Source organism: Tachypleus tridentatus, chromosome 1 (assembly GCF_004210375.1).
Source record: "Tachypleus tridentatus isolate NWPU-2018 chromosome 1, ASM421037v1, whole genome shotgun sequence".
Lineage (NCBI taxonomy): Eukaryota > Metazoa > Arthropoda > Merostomata > Xiphosura > Limulidae > Tachypleus > Tachypleus tridentatus.
This window is the reverse complement of record NC_134825.1, coordinates 54,982,381-55,009,806: the sequence shown is the minus strand read 5'-3', so window position 1 is coordinate 55,009,806 and position 27,426 is coordinate 54,982,381. Positions and strand designations below refer to the sequence as shown.

The 27,426-nt window shown below is 32.0% G+C and overlaps 1 protein-coding gene across 2 annotated transcripts; it reads right to left on the bottom strand.

Annotated features, from left to right (window-relative positions):
* Positions 1-12: 12 nt before the first annotated feature.
* On the bottom strand, positions 13-27,426 carry LOC143249208 (ubiquitin-conjugating enzyme E2 variant 2-like). 2 transcript variants are annotated; one of them, XM_076498691.1, is made up of 4 exons: positions 27,270-27,426; positions 18,006-18,154; positions 10,606-10,731; positions 13-1,827 (listed from the first exon to the last, which is right to left on the bottom strand). In XM_076498691.1, the coding sequence occupies exons 1-4, from the start codon at positions 27,292-27,294 to the stop codon at positions 1,759-1,761; spliced, it is 369 nt and encodes a 122-aa protein (XP_076354806.1). In that variant the 5' UTR covers positions 27,295-27,426; the 3' UTR covers positions 13-1,758. The 2 variants fall into 2 exon arrangements, with proteins under 2 accessions (XP_076354806.1, XP_076354800.1); XM_076498685.1 differs by having other exon boundaries at positions 13-3,457; positions 27,270-27,425.

The following is a 27,426-nucleotide window of genomic DNA, read 5'->3' as shown; positions in this document are numbered from 1 at the left end:
AGTGTTACAAGATTGTTAATAAATGGTGGCTTCTTTATTTGTACTATTTGTACAGAGAAATAAAATATGCTAATGAAAAATGCACTGGTTTAAGCAAGAGGCATTTAATAGCAAGTTCTGTTTACCCCTTTTTGATAAGTTAAAAACATTCTAAATATCCAAAAAAGGTGATTTTTATTTAATCAAATTGATTTAAATTTTAACACTACCCAAAATTACTAAAGTTTTAACATACATTCTGAAGATAATTTTTTAGAACATTACATAGTTAGTAAAAATGATCATGTATTCTTTTATTTTTTATTTTTAACCACATACAAAGATTGAGTTTGGTTTGTTTTGAATTTTGCACAAAGCTACACGGGGGCTACCTGCACTAGCTGTCCCTAATTTAGCAGTGTAATACTAGAGGGAAGGCAGCTAGTTATCACCACCTGCTGCAAACTCTTGGGTTACTCTTTTACCAACAAATAGTGGAGTTGACTGTCACATTATAATGCCCCATGGCTGAAAGGGCAAGCATGTTTAGTGTGGCAGGGATTTGAACCTGCATCCCTCATATTATGAGTAGAGTGCCTTAACCACCAGGCCTCCAAGTAAGTGGTAATTAGAATTGTTCTAATAGAAATGTAGAAACCAAGATACAGTGTGGTTATGAAAATTGTAAACTTTTATGCAGTAAGCTGTATATATTAAGACATATTTATATGAAACTTTAATATTCTAAAGTATTAAGAAACTGGATAATTTTTATGATATTGCAAGGTCAATTAATTTGTACCCAGTATAGCTAAATTAAAATGGGTATTGCTAATTCGTATTTGTGTAAAGTTCGATCTTTTAAAAAAAAATCTTTAACCAACAAAGAACTGCTATTCTTTCAATCAGATTTTCTACAATTCCCAACAATGGATTTTGTTCAGTATTGTAGCATTTCAGCCATTTGTGTGTTTGGTGCATCTCAGCTACCCTGAATAGCTCTCAGTTAAGCAAATTGCATTTTTGGTATTGGATATGACAAACATACTGAGAGGCATTAAAAATGAAACAATGTACATACAGTTAAACAATGTTAATACACTAGGTTAAACAAGTTTTGAATGTACATATGAAATCATCATTTTATTACTTGTTGCATTTTTAATGTCTCTCAGTATATGTGTTATTGCAATATTAATATTATTATACATTTTACTAATTCTTGAAAATCTATAAGGGTCTAAATAAATAATGTAGTATTTTAAAATGTAATCAGCCTAATCCTAATGTCTTGTGACGAGTAATATTGTCTTCTCTATTTAGCTATCCCGAGTTAAAAAAATAATTTAAGTGCATTGTAAATGAACAATTTTATAGTTATATGAAATCAGTATATACTACATTGTATATTTTTTTATAGTGTAGATAGACTTTAATACAACAGTAAACTTGTAGGTTCTCAGAATTCTAACAAATTAATTTACTAAAATCATATTAGTGTAATTTGTCATTCTGTAACATTTTATTTTAAAGGTGTATTAAGCTGCATAATCTTTAATGATTCTTAAATTTTACAATAATTGGTATCACTTTGAAAAAATGCTAACACTGATTTTGATTTTTTTTTTATCCATGTTTGTCTTCATATGCTTCTTGCTATCTTGTGGATCGTCAAGGAACTCAGTAGTGTATAGAACAGTAATTTTGTTTACAAAAATGTTTAAAGAAATTTTACGAATTAATTCAATGACTGACATATTTTGGGCACAGAGAGCTGAATCATACATAAACTAGGGACTTGAACACACCACTGAAGCTGAACCAGTTTTTTGCTATCAAAAATACGTCCTGAAAATTCACACATATGGACACACCTTTTACCAAAACTCCTTCCATACTATATAGAAATAGTAATTTTTATATATTATAGCAATCTAATATGTATACAATAAATCCTAAGAATTAAACTAGTTCTGCATATAAAAAAATCTGTAAAACAATTTATTTCACATTCTATACTTATAAATTAGTAATAATAATGGACTGACAACTTTTAAGAACAAAGGTATATGAATCTTCAAAATATGATTCTTCAACCATTTGTCAATTTTTTAAAAATAATGAACATGAATAGTTTTATCAGTAAAAAATGTTGGTGCAACAGTATACTATTTTTGATATTTTCATGTTATTAATTCTTCTGGTACATATCAGAGTTTAAGTATACTTAATATTAAAATACCACAAAAAACACTTTTAAGTGTTCGTATTAAATTGTAGACTATACTTTCTGTTAGAGAAACAACACTAGGTAATTTGAAGAGTATTTTTTTTATTGGCATATGACTGCTTTCACATGCACAAAAGATTTTATTGACAAGTTTCAAGAAAGGCATTTTAGCCAATTAATCTTTACATGGCCAGCATAATGTTTAAAGTACAAATAAATACACATGCTCATAATCAAAGGAAAACTGATAAACATCTTACTGAAACTGCAATTTGAATTGTCATTAAATTTCTGACATCCATTTTTCACAATTGGACAAGAAATACAACTGCTGAGAGTGTACTAATTGAGTAGCAAAGTAGTGAATACTTTAACCAGTTCCATACATCTATAATAATTGTTGAAACTGAAGAAATGTCAGAATATTGTAAGGAAATAAAATCATGCTTATATTCTTGATGATTAATTACAAACAATCAAGAATTTCTGCTTTCTTTGTATAAAGATTACATGTTTGAATAATTAGTTAAACATGTATTTGAAATACGGTGGTAACATAAAATTGTTAGATATTAAGCATCAGTGATGTTTTAATTTTCAGTGCTAAAGTTTTTTGAATACAAAATATTCTAGTACAGCAAATATTACATAAATCATATCTAATAAAATAAACCATGCAATTCTGGGACACACAAGATGTTTTTGTCACAAAAATAATGATTTCTGAGATCTGAGAGGCTGCCATGGAAAACATCCATCTTGAAAGAACACCACCATCTGAATATTCTAATTTAAAAAAATAAACAGCTTTTTGCTTTGCAACTTTGTTCTAAAAGGAGCTGAAAGCTATTTTTTCCATGCTTCACTTACTGCTGCCAAAGCTCATGGGCATAAATTTATTATGAATTCAATTTAATGTTTGCTTTAACATGAAATTAGGAATAAAGCAAACTCACTGAATAATGCAACAAAGTTGGTCCACAATTCAAACTGAGAGAAAATGAAGACTTTATAACCAAATGTCCTCACTTCAAACACATCTCTGTGTTGAAAAGTAACACAGAAGCTACAAATTGTTAATCATTACTACATTTTAAACATTTCTTTCTAAAATGTAGAGTTCTCTGGTGGCTGACTAAGTCTCTGATTTTCTTTCAGTGTCATAGCTCTACGAAGTTCTTGAAGAACTGTCTTAATTGAGTAAGTCCTTTGCCACCGACTCAGCACAGTAAGAGATTTTCTCTCAACCTTTAAGAAAAAATACAAAAGTTCAAGCAGCAGTACCAAAAGGTTACAAAGTTCAAAGGAATGAAGCAAAAGAAGCCATCTACATTCCACTGTCAATTCTTACATGCCTAACTGGCAAATTTTTCAGTGGTAAGCTACCAGGTAAATCATGTTTCACAAGAAATTTACCACACATGAGGGATTAATGAGTCTGGTGTAAGATATGCAAGCAATTAAGTAAATGGAAAGTTGCAATTAAAACATTTTTCCTTTATCAAAGCAGTTAGAACAATTAATAAATCTGTTTAAATACGTAATACTGTTGTAGTGAATCAGCTCAAATACACAGATTACTATACGATGGATATGCAATAAGGAAAAACTATTGTCAAATGCAAGAAATGTACAAACCACCTTGGGTGTTATGTATATGATGCTTCTGTTTCTTCCAGTTTCACTATACAAGGAAACTTAAGTTACAAAAGTGTCTGAAGAACATAAGACTATTGCAGTTTATAATAAATTTGTTAACTCTTTATATCTGGGGTCAGTAATTTTAACAGACTTTGTGACCACCTAGTACCTAGCAGGTCTCCCAAAAAGTACACATATTACAGTTTTTAATGAAGTAAGTTTTTCCCAAAATTTGGCAAGTTTTTATTAAGCCTTTTGTGCATAAATCAGATTTTTTAATTAAGTATTTTTATTAACAATTTGTGAGTGCATGTTGATTTTTTATGGTAAGATTAAAAATTCTTTTCTCATTTTAATGTTTGTAAATTTCATTTGTATGTTCTAAATGGATACCAAAAGTTCTTTTTTTAATGAAATTTTATTTAATAATTTCTCTACCCTAACTCTACACAGACTGATACTGTGATCAGGAGAAAATACAAAATAAATCTAAACTACTATTTTTTTTCTTCAATAATAACTACTAAAACCATGTAACAAGCTGTAAAAGAAACATGGCAAACAAGTAACTCTAGTTACACTACTGAATTATTCAATACACATAACACCTGCTGAGAAACACTTTTATATAACCTTCTTCATTTATGTTTTTTCCACAAGTTTCTACATTTTACATCTGTGAATTTTTTAACAATAAATTAAAAAAATATAAAGAAACATGAAATTTAGTAGAGACATCTGGCTTCTGTTTTGTTTGTTTGTTGTAGTTTTTTTGCTCTAGGTGCCAAAAAATGTAAACTCTTTTTGTAATGATGGTAGTTGTATATTAAATAATTTTCTTTTTTCACATATGCAATTAAGAACACTAAATAACAACATGCAAAAAGTATGTAATATCCTATAGCTATTATAATTTAATTGGCTTTCTACAGCTATGATGCAAATGCCTTAAGATAATTCACTCACATGGTTTATGTGAACTTGGCAATAGTAACAAAGAACATACATGCTTAATCCAAACACTATTATCAAAATGAGTTACCCTTATATGGAGACCATTAAATTAAAGTCTTTTCTTTTTAAAGGTTATAAATTATCCAAGGTCAAATATTGCAGATTCTTGATGACAGGATTTGGGAGGAAAATGTGAAAAGTGGGTTTGACTTTCTGGTTTATAGCTCTAATAAACAAAAGAAGACTAGAGGGTATAAAATTAGATTAAGCCTCAATGACATCTAGATTATACGTATCAAACCCAGGACATCACAAGGGGTTAATGGGAAAATGAAATCTGGAGTAAATTAGTGTTATGTGTTATAGAGAAGTGAAGACTGAGAACTTATCTATATATATTTTGATTTCAAATAAATCAAATAAAACTTACATTACATTAAAGTTTGATTTACTGACTGAATTTTAATGCCAAGTTTATTGAAATACATCGATGATTAATTATCTTAAATTTTGAATGTAAATCTGTAAAAAGTCATAACACAAGCACTTCAACCTACCTGTATTTAGAGGGTTAAAAGAAAGCACATGGAAGTTTTCTTTTAAACTAAAGGCATATCTATCAGTACACAGCCTTACTAAGTGAAAGTAAGACTATGCTGAGTTTTTTTAAAGCCACGTTATATTCAATGAAAGGAATTAATAATAAACATGAGTAAATGTATCCAATAAATTTAATTTGTATATCAAGATTTTGAAAGATTTTAATGTTGCCATAGTGTTTACAAGACAAATTGTAAGTCATTTAGAATCCTATCAGATGAAAAAAAAAGTGATACATTACTCTTGTGCAGTATGTTATACAGTATCAATAAAATTAGGAAAAGAATAAAGAGAGACACAGGTAACAAAACATTTGAGTGCTGTCACAAAATCATAGCAGTAAATTCTCACACTCAGAGAATGAAGCTAAATTAGCTACCAGTAACACAAAACTCAAGGATTCTAGAGCTGTTTTAGAGACTAAAGATATTGCAAAAAGAGGTTAAATATACACACACACAAATGGAAATCAATAAGTCTTAAACATAAAATATAAAAAAAAGGGAAATGAGAATCAATATGAGAAACTCCAAGGCTAAACTTAAAATAATTAAAATTGAAAAGAAAATTGATCCAAGCCTCAAATCAAAGTAATGGATAAAAGAATTGACAAGAAGCCTATTTTACCTATGAAATGGTTAAATACAAAACTTCTAAATCAACCAATGACTATCCTCTACCATATTTAGAAAACTAGGTCACAGATACATTTCGTGGATGGACAGAAGTTACAAGCACCTGGTGTACGAATTTTCTACAGTAGAGAAAAAGCATCAAACAAAGCTAAATGTAAATTAAATCTCTATAAGAAATTAGAAATTATTGTAAAATTAGATGTCATTTGCCAATTCAGCTGCCTGTAAAACTGATGTGTTGCAATAAGGGTGGAATAAGAGAAGAAACTCCATAAATGAAATGAAGGGACCACTATGTAAAGTAGGTAGGGAGCAGCTGACAGTAATGAGGAGTTCCACCTCAACCAACACCATCTGTAATACTAATGTCCAGCCCATGATAGAAAGGAAGTCCTCTACTGTTCCCCTTGGACACTGAAACTGGAGGTAAGAAAGGGCCCCGTTAAATATAGTAGTATAAAAACAGCAACTACCCACTCATATCAAAACTGTAGAGCTTAAGATAGCGACAAGAGATAGACTCTTACCAGTAGAGTAGAAAGTGGCCACGATACAGATAATGTGAGATAAAAGTACAGGGAGTTGTCCACATATTGGCACGAACACAGTTAAAGGATGATGGAATCAGGCAACAAGGAACATGGTAAAGTGACAGATTTGATGGGAGGAGACTTGGAAGAAATAATAATCATCAAAAGAAAGGGAAAAATAAGCCATATGAATAAGCTAAAAAATCGAGTTCATAAGGGTAGTAGCAGAAATATCACAGGATAGGGAACGGTTCTAATGAATAAAGAAACAGAAACCATGGAAGGGAGCTGTGCAAGCTACATAAAAGCAAAAAGCCCAAACAAGACGTATGGAGTCATCCAGATCATAACAAAAACAAAGGTAAGAATGGTACGGGGGTAAATGTAAATGAAGGCAAATTCACTCTCACATGTGGCCAAAAGTTTAGGTACAAAAGACAGATCCTGGTAAAGGATGACACAGAAACAGTGAATTAATGTACAAGATACATCAAGAGTAATAAATCTGAAAGTCAACTTCCACAAACCAAAAGGAGGAGGAAAAAAATCTTTCAGGAGAGACGATATAAAGAAAAGAAAGTAAGATAAGAAGGAGAGCCATGATAAGAAGATAATCGAAGTTAGATATTTCAGTTAAACTGGTTAGTTGACAAGGAAGGAAGGTGCATTGAATGGGAAATTAGGGAAGCAACCTTCAGAGATAGTCCTGCCTGTCTTGCAACAGATCAGACAAAAGCCACACATGAAGAACAGGAAGGGAAATATGTAGCATGTCCAAATAACTTTCAGTTGTTGCAGAAATGGAAATGATGACTGCACCAGCCAAAGTGGAACCATCAAGAGGTCTTGACAAAGAGTGGCTTGTGACATTAAGGACATGAGAAAGAAGGCAAATGGTTATGGTTCCCTCAGTACTGACTGAAGGCATTAACAGCTACAACCAAAGGATAAAAAATAAGAGATCAGAAGTTAGGAGGCTTGGCATCCAGGTGGGTGATGAGTGTATTCATTTTCAGAGTACCCTCATTCAGATGCAGATAGGCAATTCAACAGTAACAAGGTATGATAAGAACTACTATACACTTCTATTTGGACTATATAAATATACAAAGCTCTAAGAAGAAACTTTCTCTGGAATTTCAAATTGATTCTACAAATAAGAATAATAAGACTATGAAAAGAAACACTACCTGTTTCTCCTGAAAGCCTGTGGCTTTGGCACAACTAAAATACAAAGATAAAAATAAAGTTCAGAGCTAGTTACTAATGAAAAGTTGTGTCCAAGATATCAAGGTCAGGTCATTAGTCTCTTAAAAGCCAAGAGGTAAAAAAGTCGAGCCTTGTACAAAACAAGACTAATGTCCAATATTTTTAGCTGATTCACAGAAGAATGATTCAAGGAGTGGAGAATAAAGACATCATTCTAATCTAGATGTTCAGAACACATTAAAGTAGTAGTGAAGAAAAATATGCCTAATAACCCTTATTTATGTGACGAGGATAAGAAAATACATTCCTCAGCAAGTTGAAAATGGAAACTCATTACCTGTTGTATAAAGAAAAAAAGGATATCCATTTGGTTACATTTGAAGTATTATGATTTTGATTAAAAATGATGGAGAATTGATAGGTGGAATGTAGTCATATACTAACATGGTATTTAAATGACTCCATGAAGAGACTCTGTGACATTCATCTACAATATAGAAAAATTGGGATCCTTTTAATACTAAAAATATTTTTTTTAGAGATAAAATCAAAAAACAATAACAAAAAGTGGCAGGAAAGATAGTTCAAAATTGAAGAATTCATCCACACAAGATTGTAAATGATGAAATAAAGCACTAGAATAACAAAAAATACTCCTAAAAGCCTTGTACATCTATTCTAACGTCATAATATAGATGTTAAAAGGTCGTGAAAGCAAATAAAGGGACTTAAACATATATAAAATGGATGAAGTAGGATGTCATAAAGTGTTCAGACAAAGCTTTTGAGAGAGACACCAAGAACAACCAATTTCTAGAATGTAATTTGAATTATGGGTATAATTTTGAAGGGAATGATTGTAACAGTGTTATAGAAGATTTTGGTAATTGATAGTGTTGATGCATTTCTTTCTTTTTTGTATTTAATAGTTAAAACTGTAAGACTAGCAGACATAAATTTTGACAGGGCATGAGTCATATTCAGCTAAAACAGCTTTATTTTTTAAACAGGATGGTTCACTTTTGGAATGGGTCATTTTCAGATGTGGTGTATGCAGTTAATTTGAGGGGCAGCTTGATAAATATTTGAATTATAAGCACTTGCTTTGACTTTTTAAGTATTTAGCTTAATTGAGTGGATAATACAGTTTAGATCGACGAAAAGATCCTTATTGTCCTTTAATTTAACTTTAACATATTAATGTCTGAATTTTATAAAGTGTAAATCATGTACATACAAGTATCGGCCACCATACAAGAGTGTAAGTGAAAATAGTACTACATTCAAAGAATGTGCAGTTATGTAATATAAATCAATTTGTTAAATTAAAAGAACAAATGTTACATGTTCAGGTTTGTTAAAATTATCTTAAACGTCATTAAATCTGGAGTTTACAGAAGCTACACTATTACATAAACAGCTAACTAGCTCAGATAGGTAATTTATATTTATGTTGCACAAAATTCTAATGTTTTAAGATGTTGTTTTATCAATTTCTAGATTATTTAAAGGTGTGCATTACTAAAGCCTGTTCATGTACACTATTTCATAACTTCCAGTGAATCTGAATAACACTGATTGCTAATGGCATTATTTAATTTAATATTTAATGAGAACAACTGCCTCTAGGTATACTAATGAAGTACATCATTGCACACCTATAAAAATATGCTTAAGTGCTAACACTAAAAAATTATGATTTCATACGAAAATATTCCAGCTACCAGAGTACTGTACTTCTTCAATGTAATAGAAATAAACACATGATAGATTATTAAATTCAAGACTTGTCAAACATAAAGTTACATCTGTACATTCAATCACATATATTTTTCTTAAACAGCTATACTTGAATGACTGAAATTCATATTATATTCTCTACAGTTTCACATTTGAATATGTAATGGCAATGCACTCATCTTCTGGTCAAGAGCTGTTTTTCTTAGCTTAATGGCAAGAGATTCTAGTATCCCATGGTGGAATTCTTTCCAGGAATAGAAAAAGATGTGATAGAATCTAGAGGTAAGCACTATTTCACAAAGATTAAAAAAAAAGGATCGACAGTTATGTCCACAAATCCAATTAAAATGTCCTTTAATACAGAATCCAGGTTAAAATAAAACAAAAACTCTCCAACTTTAAGTTCAAACAAAATCCATAGAATACACATCAATAATTGTCTACAAGTTCACATGCCCAAGATACAATCAAAAGGCTCTGCAGCTGAATTAGAGAACATTGTATAACCAACTACTGGAATGCCTACCTTCAGTGTTTTTCTATATCATTTTCCATTTCCAGGACAATTTCATTTTAAAATACTGAAATCTCTTTCCATTAAGTTAAAGAAAAACCAAAAAAAATTATTAACCAGAAATTCAGCAATCTGTTTCTACATCTTCAGTTGTGAAAATGTAAAGAAATTAACACTACATGAACTTTGATTGTTGAATATGAAGTGGACTAAAACACAGCTATGTTTAAACCTTATGCACACAACTTTGATGATTTTTAGTAAATATCCTATTACTGAAGTTGCTTTAATAATATACGTAAAGCAGTTTTGTAGTAAACAAAATTCCTCAAAAAATTTTAACTTTTATCAGCAATTTTCCTCATTTAATAACCAAATCATAAGTGTTTTGTAAAAAATTCAAAATCTTCACTTTAACCTCAAACTTTGAGAGGACAGTTTCCATCCCAGTATCAAAGAAACAGACAAAATAAGTCTTGCTTGTAGACAGCTAAGCTCACATTGTTTTGAAGAAACAGGTGTAAGATTTTTTGTTAAACTACTGATTAATTAAAAATGGCAATGTCTACTTACCGCACCATTACTTTCACTAACACCATTCATTTTGACTTTTGTTAGAAACCTACAAAGTGGAGGTTCTTCAGGATACTGTGAGCCACATTCTATCTTTAAACTGTATATTCTATTTTCATAAGGAGTCTAAAAATAACGATAAATACAAATGTACATGAAACTACTTGTCCATGTTAATATGCCCATACTGTTAACTTAACAGATGATGTCTAGTTAAACCTGCATTTGACATGTTTTCAGTTTAGAAACAAGAAAATATATAAACACCTACAGTCCTGAAAATGTGTTCACATCAAATAGTACAGAAGGAAAAACAGTTTAAGACAATCAATATCTTTTTCTAAAACTAGCATTCCAAGAAATAAAAACAAAAACATAAGAGATAATTATGAATAAGTGGGAATATGTAAATCAAGTGTTTTTGTCAGTGGTCACAACATGAATATTTTGTGAAACACAAAACAATATATTTTTGGAATAAACTTCTTGCACAATTTTATACTGAAGACAATCTGAATATTTCCTATTTGGTGTTACATTTGTACACAGCAGTCTCAAATGGTCATTTGTAAATCAAATAAACTGAGAGTCAAATAATGAAAGCATGTTTTTACTAGCACTGACAGATAACAATAATAATGTTTTTATTTATCACAAACAAATGACGTTTGCAAGAAAAAATAATAAAGCAGTCAGTTAACCAACTCGTGTGTGTATATGTTGTTTGAATATGTTAAAATATAAATAATATTCAATAAATAAGGACTTGAGCCATCAAAATAATTTGCCATCACATAATATATTCAAAAAGTCTAATTAAGCCTATTGGATACCTTGTCACTGAAGAAATTTTATGTAGCTTTCAAAGACATCAAAAGAAACTAAAGAATTCCCAGCTCCATGATTGGTTTTCAAGTCTTAAACACTTCCCACTGAATGCCTCCAGTTAGTTAACTTCTCAAACTATAAACTACAGCTCAGACACGACTCTAATATAATGTGAAAAGTCAAATAAATTCTCTAACCAAACATATCTTTAGCTTATTTTTTATATAAATGTTCCAAAACCTGTGTTTAATTAGTTAATGACTGAACCATCTGATGTGACATCATACAGAGAGTGATACCCAAGGCTGTACAGTTACTAAGTAAAAAAAAAGAGAAACATATGAAAATCAAGAAATAGATAAGACATAATCAAAGACCATTTAAACTATTCTGAAGGACGAGTAGAAAAACAGAAAAACCAATTATCTGTATCACTTACAGGTAAAAAAAACTCCTTAGAGATGTACATGAATGAAAATTTGAACATTTTTTTTCAATTTGTTTTCATGAATTACACTAAATAAATGCTACTAAGTCACAAAATATTTATTCTAATACATTTTGAGTTAGAAATTGTGAATATAAAGCTAGAATTATTAGGTTTTACTTCACTATATAGGATGACAATTTATTCACACATAAAACTAACCTTAGAATTTACGGCTTCAAAAAATTAATTGGGAAAAAGCGATGGTGGAAAGAACATGAAGAATTAGATAAAATACACACATGCAAGCGCGCACACACACATCAAAAAATAAAACAAGATTTATATTTTTTACATTTTAATATACCATCAAGTAGGATCAATAAAGATCTCATTGCAATCTTGTCAAAAATGTTTTTTGTATTTTTTTCTGCACACATTATCAAATTCAAGCAGAAATTTACACATTAATTTTAACCTCCACCTTGTCTGAAAATTTTGTATAATGTGTATAGTATAAAACATAATGAATTGTTTCATAAACAACTTGTTAATTTTAACCATGTAGTATCTTTGTGAATATTATGATAACAATGCCTTAAACTTTTGGCAAATGACTGAATTAAGTTCACATGAAACTTCAATAACAGATTCATTGTTACCAAAAAACTAATGTGAAGTACTAATAATACCTTCCTACTTTTAAATAATGAAAGATGTGTTGTTGTAAGCAACAAAAACTATTAACGTGTGCATGTGTGCGACTTACTAGGCCTTTACATTTATAAAATTGTTACTGCCAGCTGACAGTCATTTTTGTCAAAAACAAAAAACTAGAGAAACAACACAATAGATTTACTTATTCAAAATCATATGCAAATATAAATTAATTTATATACAAAGCCTTACAAAAGTATTCACCAATAATGTCATACTTTAATGAAATACAAATAATGTATATAATTTTTTAAAAGAACCTGATTTTATTTTAAACTAATGATCAAACTTAACACTATTATGTGTGAAAAAGGTTGAATATCAATAAAAACTTCAAAGAAAATAACATGAAATTTGCTGATTACATAAGTATTCAGACAGTACTTTGTGGAAGCATCTTTGGCACCAATTAATGCTGCGAGTCTTTCTGGATAGGTCTATACCAACTTTTCACAATTGGATGATACAATTTTTGCCCATTCTTCTTGGCATAATTGCTCTAATTCTGACAAGTTTATTCAGAATCACTGATTGGCTGCAATCTTTAAGTCTCGTCATAAATTATCTATTGAATTCAAGTCAGGACTTTGACTGGGTCACTCCAGGACATTCACTTTCTTCTTTTGAAACTACTCCAGTATAGCTTTGGTCTTTTGGCTCTGGTTATTGTCAGGTTGAAATGTGAAATTCTGACCCAGTTTTCAATTCTTGGCTGACTCAAGCAGATTTGCTTCCAGGATTCTTGTGTACTTTGTACCATCCTATTCCCCTCAATTCTGACAAGCTTCTCAGTCCCTGCTGATGAGAAGCATCCTCATAACATGATACTGCCATCACCATGCTTGATGGGTAAGATGGTATTGACTGAGTGGCGTGCTTTGGTGGGCTTGCACCACACATAACATCATGAATTTAGACCAAAAACTCGATCTTTGTCCCTTCTGAACACAAAACCTTCTGCCATGTCTCTAGTATGAAATATGTGCTTTGTCTCAAACTCCATACGGGATTTAAGAAGATTCTTTTACAGCAATGGCTTCTTTCTTGTGTAAAGACTGTGATATTTACAATGTATGAACTCCCATTGCAGACATTTTTCACTGTTTGCTTCACAATGGTGTCCCTAACCAGTATCCTGCTCACCCAGTTGTTTAGATCAGAAAAGCAGCCTGATGGACTTCTTTACCCAGAGACAGAGACTAATACACTAATTCTCTAATCTTTCACACTAATCTTTTGTACCTGAACTGATTTAGGGTTCTGTAGCAAAAGGGTTCAATACTTACACAACTGGGAATATTCTTTCAAGATCTAACTTACTTAAGTAATATCAGCATATTTGTAACTTTCTCAGCTTGATGTAGGTTGTGTAGATTCTAAATACAAGTTATAATTTTCCAATACTGAAAATTTATTTCTGATAGATACTTCCCATCCTGCTATTCTCCTTCAGTACTGCCCTCTTTATGCAGTGTTTTTGTTTTACACATGCTACAAGCCTGGACTTAAGTGATTCCAACACGTCTCTAATGTAGCTCATCATGCATCACCTATGCACCAATAACAGCAAAGAACACTCATATGACACATGCAACTCCTTCCGTGCACCTCTACTGTATTATCACTTCAATGTCTAGCAGAAGATGGAAGTACAAAAAGAGTGTGGGAAGGAAGAGTGGGAAGAGTAGGCTGTTGAAAATGCATTTTCAGCACAGAAAAATTATAACTTCTGACATGGTACTTCCCTACTCTCATAAAATTAGCTAGAATCCCACACTGATAAGGAGGACCAGTGTGAGGAAAGATGTACTCCCCAAAAGCATCTGAAGGATACCTCCATTGGTGAGAGAGCCAGGTATACTCTTCGCCAATGCATAGAATGTGTAAGACATCAGGGCATAGAAAGAAAGGAGCACATCTGAGTGAGAGAGAATGTGGTAGGAAAGTGATCTTAACCAGAGAAAGATATGGTAACTCAATCCCATATAGAGAAAAGGGGATAAGCAAGGATGTTCCTTAGGATGTAAAATGGTAGACCTTACTGGGTAAGTCAACCTCATCCAAAACCTCTATACAGGATACTGACATTCATGCAAGGGTAGAATGAGAATTATACCATCTTTATCTCAAACCAAGAACTGGGGAATGGAGCACTATACAGATTCCTGAGCAAGACAGTAGGATTAGCAATTAGCTATCAATACAGAAACTTGACACTCGATATTGAAAGAGTATCTCGGTTGGTTGGTTTGATGTTTTATGGTGCAAAGCAACTAGGCTATCTGTGCAAAGAAAAAAAAAAGAAAGAAAGAGTATCTATTGCATGCAATCAACTCCCACAACTAACAAACAGACCAGGGCCATCTAAATGGCAATAAGATCCCTGTTAGAAAAGAGAGTGAGGAGTAGCCATAAACAGACCTAAAATAATCCCATTTACCTCCACTGTGACCCAAAACACAGGTAGGGGAAATTGAGGAAGGAAGATAGACAACCTAAAGCTTATGTAAGGACTCAAGTTGATTGGTTCATGCCAACCAAATTTAAAACCAGCCTGCAGGGTACCAACATTCATGAGAGAATAGGATGAAGACTCCCAGTCAAAGAAGCTAAATGCATTATGTCATATGACTATATGGTACTGATTATCGTAAACCAAAGGATGTTATCTACTGCTGCAGAATATCACTGCCCTACTCTACTTTGAATGTTTAAAGCTATCTTTGTGTAGAACTGATTACGTCAGTAGCTTGAAACTGATAAGTGGTAAGAATTCTCATACTTCACATGAAGAAAATGAGAAAAAGTAGATTGATAATGCATTGGAGAGTGTGGAGGAACATCATCACCTGAGACAGAACAATGGGTGACCATGAAACTCTATTATCAGAAGCAGACCATACTGATTTATTCAGCAAGAGTCAACACAGCTGTATAGTGTGGGTTTAGAGTTAAAATACCTGATCAGGTACCACTGGCCACACAGTGGAAACCATGTGATAAAAAAGTAGATAAATCCCTTGTAAAAAGAAAGTAAAAATAAAAACATACCAGTTACAGTCACACCAAACTCTAAAATGCAGGATAGGTGGTAGATGAAACCCTGATGAGGAGAAAACCTCGACATGATGAAGATAGTGAAAGATGAACATACTGGAAATGGTCCACGTGTGGGACTGCAGAATTTCCTCAACTGGACAACAAAGACAAGAAGCAGTAAGCAAGAGAGCCGAGAAGGCATGGTGAACCAAAAGTTTCTCAAAGTAAGTCATAAAGAGATATTTGTGGCAAAATGGACAAAGTGTTGAGTGGTCCTAAAAAGGACTTCAATTTGAATCACCAGCCGACCTGAGCTGTCACAGAAAACAGATGCAGAATAGGATTGACTAATTCCTGTGAGGAATGATCCAGACTAAGCCAGCCATCCATGTAAAATAAAATAACAGTCCCTGAGCATAAAAATGCTATGCAAAAGCCCAGACAATTCAACATAACAGGTATAGTACCGAGGCAAGTCCAAAGGGAATGGCAAAAAATTGTTTAGCAATGCCAACTTGGACAAACTGGAAATAAAAACAAGACTGAGGTGATAGTTGTATATATATATATATATAGGTAAATTCTGGAGACATACCTTGATGTCATCCACAAGTCAGATGAATATATCCATGTCAAGGTGAGAGACACTATGGTGAACTGGGATAATGAAATGAAGCAGTTGAGATGGAATAAATTGATAACCAGCTACACAATCCACAGTTTTATTGGGAACAACAAAAAAAAAGGTGGGAATAAAACACCATAAAGTATGGGGAATAGGTATGATTGTCTGCTCCAAAAGCAATATCTAAACCAGATGTTAAGAGGTCAAAAGATCTTGAGGAGGTAGAAAAGAAATGGGGGAGGAGAAACCAAATGTGGGGAAAGAAATAGGAACTGGAGGCATATGAGGCTCTGATGAAACCAATGGGCTATAATATGTAGAAAGGTAGAATATTAATGAACCAATGTTAACCAAGGCTAGATAACATCCAGGACAGTCATCAATATATAACACTACAGAATAGGAATCATAAGTAAAACCCTAAAAGAAGTCTATGATAAACAGACCTGATCCAATATGGTATCAACTTACAAAGTCTCAACAACAACACATAACATAGTAAATGCCAGAGCCAAAGATAAGAAACAGGTGGAATGTAGTAGATTGTAGGAGGGAAGGACAAGGGTATCTCCAAAAATTCCATAGGATTTCTGTGGAGAGCCTCAGAGGGAGATGTCAGTAAAAAGGACACCATAAGAACACCACCCACCACAAACAGGTAAAAAGCAACCTAATAACTGTTGAACTAAAACTGAGCAGACAGTACAACATTAGGAAAAGTCAAAATAATCAGAAGTACTCATAACTGTGAGGCCAATGAATCAGCAAGGACCTGAATATCATGAGAGAAACAAAAACCAAGGTTGAGAAGATTGTTCATGTAATAAGGACAAAACATCACAAACCTGAGATATAAAATCCATTAAGACCAAATAAGGCCTAGAAAACTCCCCAATTTGGAAACTGCAATGATTGGCAAACTCTGATAAGAGAAAAAGACAGCTGAAGTCCTTATTAGTGAGCAAAGGCTCAGCAATTTTGGTAAAAGCCTTGGTGAAATCCAGGAATAAAGGTTGGGCCCTATAATGTTTTATCTCCCAAAGTATAAAAGTAGATAAGACCATCATCAGATCCATTGCACTCAAGACCTTGGAAAAACTCTAGTCCCAAAGTTTAATCCCTAAGGTTATAAGGTTAACTTCTGAATTCACTGTACAGAAAGGTTTCACCAAACCTGAGTGCAGAATTTAAGCAACATGAAGTAACTCATAAATATGAATATAAGATTGGTTGAATAAATCAAATTAAAATGAAAAATAACCATTTCATGGGGAAAACAAAGTTGACATGAACTCAATGCCACCAAGTGAGAAGTGAGAATTTGGAAGAGATGCATAGAATGAGTCACATGAGTATACTATGCTCCTATTGGTGGAGAAGTAATGCATAATGATTTATACAAGAAACATATTCAAATCACTCAACTCCAATAGAGGGAAGCAGAAGGCTTGTGGCTGTGCAATTAAAAAGTTTACATGTAGAGGGCAGCAATGAGTAAGAATAGCTAATCTTGTGAGAAGAAGGAAGTACATATTTAATATTATCATTCTTCACTAAAAAGTTATTTAAACTATATCAATATCCTGTTTTAGTTAGTTACTACACTTTTATTTGTGCAAGTTCAGCAAAGAAATTAAACTGTTTTTATTTAGAAAAATTTTAATCACCTCGGAAGTTTCTGAAATTCCAAATTAAACACTCATAAATATTGAAATTATGAACATGAATAATGTTTTCATATTTCCTCAAAATAAACCTACTTACTCTAGGTGGTCCTATAATCATACCAGTCCAATGTGTAAGAGTCATATCACTGTCATCTTCCAATCCCCAGCTTATTGTCCCATCTCCAACACCTTTCTGACCCTGTTCCAGTTCTTCAAGCAAGCGAAAATTTCTTGGAACTATCACTCCTGAAATGAAAAATTTTTTAAATTGTTTTCTGTAAACAAAATCATATTCCATGTTGGATTTTTATTTTAAAAATTTACATGTTCACTACTTTTTTTAAATAAATTATCATTTTCAGTTGATGCAAAATAGCATATTTTTCAACACATATTTCAAAAAGGAAATTTTTTAGCCAATTATACACGTTGATACGTTTTTCCTTTAAAGCATGGTTTAGACATTATTTAAAAGACCTAACCTAGCAGGTAGCATAATTTTGAAATTTTACTGAAATAATGGTGATTACATACTTCATTTCACTTCTGTGTATCCACCATATTTGATAATGACTGTTAATGATCAAAAAGTCCACCAAATTATTCATTTCAAATACATACAGTAGATTAAAAACTAAAACTTAGGGTGAATGATTATTTTTTATAATAAAAGAACACTTTTTGAATGAAAGAGAAACAAAAAATACTTTATAAAAAATATCTAAAAGTTTGAAATTATGTCATGCTTTTATAACTATTAGATTCCAAGTGCTGTGGATGATAGAAATCTTAGATACAACCTTGTATCAAAAGGCAGAGACTCTACTGAGATTCAGAAATACACATCAAACAGTGAGGAAAGCATTCTCAAATAGATGAGCTCTTATGAGAACAAAAGAAATACCCAATGCAGTGTTATAATAACTCAGTTTCAACTGCAAAGAATCTGAGGCTTCACAAGAAAAACAAACAATCTTGCATTTGAAGACTCTTTAACAACACCAGCCTACCTGTGAAGAGAGATCAAACATTAACCAAGTCAACTGAAACACTTCTTCAAACTCTGCCAGAATAAGTTAATGATTCACATAAAAATGAAACTCTGCAATAAGAAAGCAAAGTTTAGTAGCATGACAGCTTAAATCATTGAAATAAGTCCAGAAAGAAAAGTTTGAAACTGAGAAATAATCCCAGTATGAACAAAATGGAGAAATTTTCTTTGAATCGTTATCAATGTGGATATGATGACAAAGAACATTGAAGAAGAAATGACTGTGAAATGATTAAGAACAGAAACCTCACTTAAATATCCTTAAAAGATGACACCTAAAACTAAAGGAAAGAAACAGAGATAGAGAAAAAGTGGCAGAGTGGAGGATAAGTTCTGAAAATAAATAACTGTAGTAGTCAAAGCTTGATATTAAACAACTGCTATTGAGATACAAAATGGCCCAACTTCCCACTTGCAAGAACTGAGTTAGGGGAGAAGGTTTTGAAAGACACGTAAATGGACAGTTTGTATTCATGAAGAACCATGAAACAACTGGAAAAGTTCAAATACAAGCACTATAAATAAAACATGCCTGCATTCAAACTAAAAGAAGTGAAATGGCAGAAAGTGACCTAGAAACTTTCTGTTGATGTGAGCAATGAGAGGAATAACTATGAGATTTCAACATTTTCCTAAACTGAAAATGTATTTCTAATAGATACTTACTTTATCTTACAAAAAGCTATCTCAACATATACTGCCCTCTACTGGCACAAACTTTTGCTCACCATTAGTCTTGATCTCCCACTCACTCTCATAGATGTTAACATGAGTTATCTGCATACTAACATGCAAATAATTATGCAGCAACCCTCCACCAATAGGAGTGTATTACTACCCCTACAATATTAACTGGTGCTCCCTTTTGTGGCTGTTAACCACTTTGTGACTGATAAAAACATACCAAACCAAACTGGAAATGAGGAGACAAGTGGGAAGTGTAAAAGGAGGTAAGTATCTCTCAGAAATATATTTTCAGTTTAGGAAAATTTATTTTTATATACAATATCTTACCTCTTCTCACAGAAAGCCAGAATTCCTCAATGAATAGGTGGAGGGCTGGTGAGAAGATGATCCCCTTTCAGGAAGAACACCAAAGGAGAACCATAAGATGTGAAAATGAACTGAAAATAATACACCCATGGAAGACCCCACCATTTTTAAAACAGGTATACTCTTCATCCATGAGTAATGTGTCACCAAAAAGATGGAAACAATTATAGGACCCACAAAAATACAGAAATAGAAATGGACCCCTCAGTGTAGAGTGGCTAGGGCACAAAAGACTGTAAAGGGAAGTTCATTCTCAAACAACATCTGATAGTATCTGGATTTTACTTCAGATTTCCAGTAGGAAAATGGTCCTTTACCTTTCACCTCAAGAAAAAGTACTGACAAAGAAAAGGAGCTTCTGTATTAAGAATCCACCTCTGTAGGCATGCATCTCCAACATAACCATCACCAAATCTCTTAGGAACCAACATCAGACAGACATTATTAAGGTGAAGGGCCCTGGTGGGTGTTTAATTCCAGTCCAACACCTGGTGACATTGGGAATTGTCATTTAGTCCATGGTAGGAGAATGGTAGCCAACTATACACCTACAGGAAATTATGTGTCTCATTAAGCCAAAACCAACACAAAATCCATTGGGAATTGAGATCCAGCAGATAGTAGGAAGGAGGGTGCCTCAGCTGAAGGAGCAAACTACATATATATATGTGTGTGTGTTGAAGTGCTAAATCCAATACTTGGTGGTTTCTAGAACTGAACTAAGAAACTTGCATGTTGCAGGAGTTTGACAATGAACTGGACAAAAGCCATGTATGAAGACAAATTGTAAAAATTAATGAATGACATGCCAGAGAGGGGATGATATAGGAATGTTGGAGATAGAGGAAGAGGAGAGGGGCAACACCAAAGACAAAGCAGCAGTAGAAACCACATACAAACTCCAATATGGAGCCACCAAGAGTATATGACAAGGATTGATCTGAATTATGGCAAAGATACATATGAGGAGATAAATAGGAGGATATGTATATAGGTACCAACCTGTCCAATCCTGATTCAGAACATCAAGTGCACCTGCCAAAGGATGAGGAACAAAAGATCAAAACTGGGGAAGTTGTGTATCAAAATGAGTGACAAAAGTGTCCAAATCTGGAATACCCCACTGTGCATACAACTCCCAAAAGACACAAGGATCCAAAGACCACTCTGTTCATGTTGGGATGAGATAACCAGTCCATGACCAGGTTCAAGGCACCAAGCATATGACATGCCAACAAAGTGATGTAATGGCTGCAAAACACAATGCAGAATAACCAATGTTTGAAAACAGGGATCCCTCAACCAAGTACCCCCTTGACTGGAGATGTATGAGACTACCATGCAAATGTTAGTGATGGCAGCATTATCCTGATCTAACCACGAGGTGAAGTCAATCTGTAAAAGAGGGGGTTCAGAAAAGTGTTGCATGGATCCCAAACAAAGCACCACTAGCAATAAAAAAAAAACTACTGAATGTGACACATGGATAAGACCAAGGGGAACAAAGCCTACTGAAAAAGCTCATGTCCCCAAAAGACAGAGAACTTCTCATACAGTTGAATGGGATAATGTTATACTCTATATGAGACAATCTATAGCTCTTAACCAAAGTGAAGAAGGTCTGGTCTGACTGAGAAAGGAGTGGAAAACACCCAAGATAAGCCAAATAATGTATGAGAAAAGACTTCTCCACTTTAACAAGCTAACCCATCCTGGAAGCTTCCTGGAGAAGAAACTGAATACATAGGACTGAGTCAACTTCTGAAAAGGTAAGAAGCAGACAGTCATATATACAATGGTGGAAATAAAAAAAAGCAAAATGAATCAGCACAAAAATCAACATTACAAGAACTAGCTTTAAAATTCAGTCATCCCAGTAAAAATTATTTGAAAGAAAATAATGAAGAGGCAAACACAAATGATTACTGAACAATGAGGAAATGAAAAAGTATTAAATTAGTAATTTTCATCAAATTCCTGAAATGAAACCCATGAGCAAATCATACAGGTCAATTATTTCTCCATGTGAAAAAAACTTAGAAACCTTGATAGTCACAGCAGAAACATGAACTTAAGAATTTATGGTGCTTGAGATGTTGTATAACAAACAAGTGTGAAAATCCAAAATAATCTGTCAACAAAAAGTTACAGCCAAACAAAATGAACTTGGTAAAACAAAAGAATGCAGCTAAAACCAAAAACAATCATGTCTTGATTGCATGATAACTGATGAAAAAGAACAAGTTCTGCAACACTTGACACAAGAGAAAAAAAAAACCTTGTACACACACATAAGTATTAATGTTTTGTGATAAGTAAAGGTGAACTTTAACATGAAAATTCACAAATGAATGAAATTATCAGATGGCACAAACGATGTAAAAGGTCTGATTGATAACTTTTAAATTAAGTAAACTCACTTACAACTCTCACACTGCACTGTAAGAACCTGAGAGATATTTACTGTTTTCAGCATACAGTACACTGTTTCTGTGTCATGTCACAGATAGCAGCAGTTCAAGTTAAAAATTTCAAATGTCATTAACCAGAATCTTGCCAATCAGAATGTAACATAACTGCAAAGACTGTTGAAAACAAAAATTGATCAAGGTTTAACTGAAAGTGAGGAATATTTTACACATCTCTATGATGGATCAAATGTGGAATACTGGGATTCTAAAACAAAAGAAACTATTGAAAAATAATAAGCACTTACTTTGGAGTAAATAACATGTTTTATTCTCATTACTTGTTTTGACACACAAAAGTACGACTACTTAAGGTATAGCATCAATAATTTCACTATTATATTAATATCATAGACTGAAGATAAAATCAGAATATTATGACTGTGTCTAAGCATGTTTCAAATGCAATTATAACATTTGATGAACTAGACAATGGCTTTATTATATATAAATTACCAGTATTATCATTGTCTGAAAAATTTATGTTAAACTAACTAGTATCATTAAAATTAAAGTTAATAAAGTTTTCACAGTGTCGTATAAGGTCTTTAAACCATCACGGAAGTTACACATTTTAGTGTGAAAAGGATGATTTCACAAATAAATTGATCAAATTTATGTAATTTAATGTATTTATTCTGAAAAATAAAACTGAGGCATATTTAGGGTAAACATGTTTTAGTTACACATTTTAGTTGTACTTCCAGAATTTTTCTTTCACAGTATTTGTTTGAGTTTCTAACTACCACAGACCTAACAAAAACAACTCAAACCTAGATTTAAATTAATATTAATTAACATATAATATTAGGATATTAAATATGTAATGAATTTTTTATTGTACAAAACATATATTTTCTGTGAATTGAACACTATAATGTAAATCTGTTTGAAATCATATTTTGCACTAAATACATTTCTTTAATTAAAATGATAAAGAACAGGTCAGACTTAAAATTATATTGTTTTTAACTTGATATGTCTGACTGGTCATCCACAAGTTATCTAGCAATGAACTATGGACTCCTATATTGCAAGTACCATTTACAGCAGAGTTTCCCAAAATGATTAATATCAACACCCTTGGGTCAATAAGATTGTGCAGGGAGTGAATAGAGACCTAAGAATCAAAAATGGCCCCAAGGGTAAGGTTAGCCTATGCAATTAACCTCCCTATGCCCTTCCACATTCATACTCATCAAAGCTGAATTTAGCCGTATGAGTGGTCTTCTGAGCAAACAGAAAAATATACTCAACATTGGAGAATGCAAGGACTTGAGACTCAAACTCACTGACCTAAAGCCCAATATTCATAAGCTTGTTAAACCCCATCCACCTCTTTTGAAAAAATGAAGCTCTCATTCTTCTTTAGATTTTACTTCCTAATAACTGTATTATAATGAACAAAAGTTCATATATAATACAGTTTCTTGATTATGAAGTTTCATTTATAATTTATAGTCTGCACATTTAGGGGTAGATGACAATTTTATAAGTTTGTCAAAAGGTAAACCCTGGTTTACAGTATGTTAATGCATACCTCAATGCAGTATGATAATGTAAAAATTGCAGTTAAGCTGTGAATGAATCTTTAGCTACATGTTTACCCAGAACTACTTCCCTGTGTTTGAAAATATAACTTAATAATAACATAAAATCCAGATGGATTTTTTTTGTCTGTTTAAAAAAGTGTACATAAATACATGTTAACTGTGTAGAAAATTGACAGAATATACAAGAGTGTATAAAGGCAGATGCAAAAATAATTATCCTCAAAGAATGTCAAGAAAGATTTAAAATCAAAAAATTAAAAATAAAGCTGCTTTCTCATATGAATATACACAATAATGAGAATGCCAAATTCATAAATACAATAACATTGTTACATAAGCAACTCTGTCATATTAAAAGAAGTTCAAGACAACAATGAGATATTTAATAGTGATAATAGCTAGAAGATACTTCTGCCATTCTTTTCTTATCAAACCAACATAATGAATGATAAGAAACAAAGCATGTAACATGTACGTGTGTGTGTGTGTGTGTACACACACACATACAATATACATTATTCTGAATTAATCAGGCAGAATGCAGAAAGAAATAGCATCATAGATATCTGTATCCAGGGTTGATAAATTAAATCGACATAGCACAAAAAAAATTAGCAAAACCAAAGGAATTAGTACAAAACCTGGTTTAACTGGCAAACACTTTGATAAAACAATTCATTTTTTTTACATACACATACATGGTTTCATAAGAGGGGGTATTGAAGGTTAAAAAAGGTCCTTTTTTTAACATAAATCTTACACTATAAAATTTGTAAAGTTTCTCATATATTTACAAATATTATTTTACAATACTTTCATCACAGATATCCTCCTTTGAGCCCTTTCTAGTAATTCAATGCTCTTTTTAAGGTCAGGAACTTGCAGCTAAACACAACCCTTTAAATGAAGCTTAATTAGTGGCATACATCATATTTTTGTAAATACAAACAAAGATCCTGTTTTCTCTACTTATTAGCAACAACACACTATTTGGATGCCTTAAGAAATGTATAAACCACAACATCAACATTCTATCTCCCATATTCAAGTTATGATAGCCTGCATGCATTACTTTGCATTTATTATAATTAATCCAACATCATATAGTGCCAAGTAAAACAACTGATTCATCAAAATTATAATTACACTGACCGATGCCATGCAAATAAACAACTAATCAAAATTAAGGTTTACAATTATTACTATTTTTGATAACACTGACTCTCTAAGTAATTGAAATATTACTATTATGTCTACTGACAATCACAAAACTACAGAACAGACTATCTTGCTCTGCCCACTGTGAGAATTTTGTTTCAGCCATTATATGAGAATAATGGATTAATTGAAAATAACTCATTAATGAGTCCAATGATTAAATAATTAGCAAATTTGAATTTTGAAGCTCTAATCATGAGAATAGGTGTACAATAAAAAGTATAATATTAATAGACAAAATGATACTTTGTGTTTATAGATCATATTAATTGTAGTAAGTAAAAGAGTTAATGTACTGTGTCATCATTATTTGAATCAAAGATTTTATACAGAAAAAAAAAACACTTAAAAGCAAGAATGAAAGTAAAGTTGCTAAAACTTTAGTGTATTTATACACATAAAATTGGTAACTACACGTAAAAAAATGTAACTATACATATCACCATTCAATATTTATTCAGAATACTATGTATTGTTTTAGTTTTCTTGTCTGACAGTAGACACTAATTCAGAAAATGTTCAGAGAACTACCATGATAAATGGCAGAACAGAAGTGATGCTATGACCCTTTCCTTTTTTTTTTTTCAGAAAAATTTAATCTTACTGAAATTTTTAATTTGAAATTGTTATAAATGAATTATATACTATACAAATAATATTATTTGTTTTGTGTTTATTATTTATAAAATACTTTGATGCTATGTTTTATATAAACATTGAATATTCAGTTATATTAAAGTGTTAATTCATCTTCTAGCCAGAACGTGCTGATTTTGGGTGTGGTTGTATTACAAAACTGACACAAACTTCTCCTAGTACTGACATACGAATATTAATATAATGAAAGATTATATAAGTTATGGTAGTAGCTAGTCACATGAGATGCAACTCTATGGTCTAACTACTAAATAAAAACCCTTCCTTGATCTTGGTTTGTTTTGAATTTTATGCAAAGTTACATGAGGGCCATCTGCACTTCCTTGATCTTAAACAAGTTAGTTCATAAGATGAAATTGTTGTTGATTGTTGTTCCATATTATTATTGATCTTGAAAAGTGATTTAATTTTGGAATATCACATTTTAATTTTTCTTCTAGTAATTTTTTGTCTAATTCCTTTATTTATTGAAAATTAATACCTTGAGATTTATAATATAATGTTTATTAATGTTTAAGTTCTTATCAGGTATGGGTATTCTACTTTTGTTTTCTAAGTAATAAATTTTGTATTCTAGTTGTTTTATTTGGGATTTACGTTGTTACATTTCAAGAAGTTATCTTATATTCAATATGGGTTGCAGCTGTTTTGTCGCAAACTGTTACAGCACAAATATCTTTAGAAACATCACTTTGTATTTTCTTTATGTAAGTATTATATAGGTATTTTATATAATGTTACTCACTTCACACAAAAAAAAAAATCTTGCAAGTAATATTTTCTCTGTATCATTCATCTTGTGATATAATGAAATAGAAACAGGTGACTGTTGTATGGAACACGTTGCCATCTTTAGTAGTTTTGGTTTGCATTCACATATAAAGACACAAAAAGTTTTTGCTTGCACAACTTTCAATTTCACTTAGTTGATCTTGAGCTTCAAACTCTACCTCCACGAATATATACATTTATTCATACAATTAATACAAAATACATAAGCTGTGTTACAAAACTATAGGCTACACTACTTCGCACTGCGGAACAAGTTAATGTTAACTCAGGATCTAACTTGATATATAAGGATCATCAAAGTTTAGCAGAATTCAATAAACAATCGGATGCGAATATATATAAACTGTGGTTAGGCTTAAACTTAAAATTGGTATAATACAACTCAACTACATTAATAAAACTTAACACATATTATAATGTACATAACTTACATTCTCTAAACAATACAACTGAGAAAATAAAAGTCAATATTATACACAAAATTATCTACAAACTTACAAAGTTTTCATATGTTACTCATGCACATTACTATGAACTAATTCTCATGTTTTAAAATCTTACTTAAATACCTGATCCACACATGGACGTCGCCATTTCATACGGCACCTGGTAAAACGTGAAAGGATTAGAATTTCGGGGAAGAGTAATTTGGTAAGTGATTATACAATATGCACATATTCATAACTATCGAGGTACGGTAAATGCTTTGGAAACTGAGACAATATT

What these genes read in the sequence shown, in the direction of transcription:
- LOC143249208 (XM_076498685.1), bottom strand. Translation starts at nt 27,294, where the DNA reads ATGGCGACGTCCATGTGTGGATCAG. An exon ending in GACGTCCATGTGTGGATCAG is followed by an intron (nt 18,155 to 27,269) that starts GTATTTAAGTAA and finishes TTTTCATTTCAG; the next exon opens with GAGTGATAGTTCCAAGAAAT. An exon ending in TGATTATAGGACCACCTAGA is followed by an intron (nt 10,732 to 18,005) that starts GTAAGTAGGTTT and finishes CGTTATTTTTAG; the next exon opens with ACTCCTTATGAAAATAGAAT.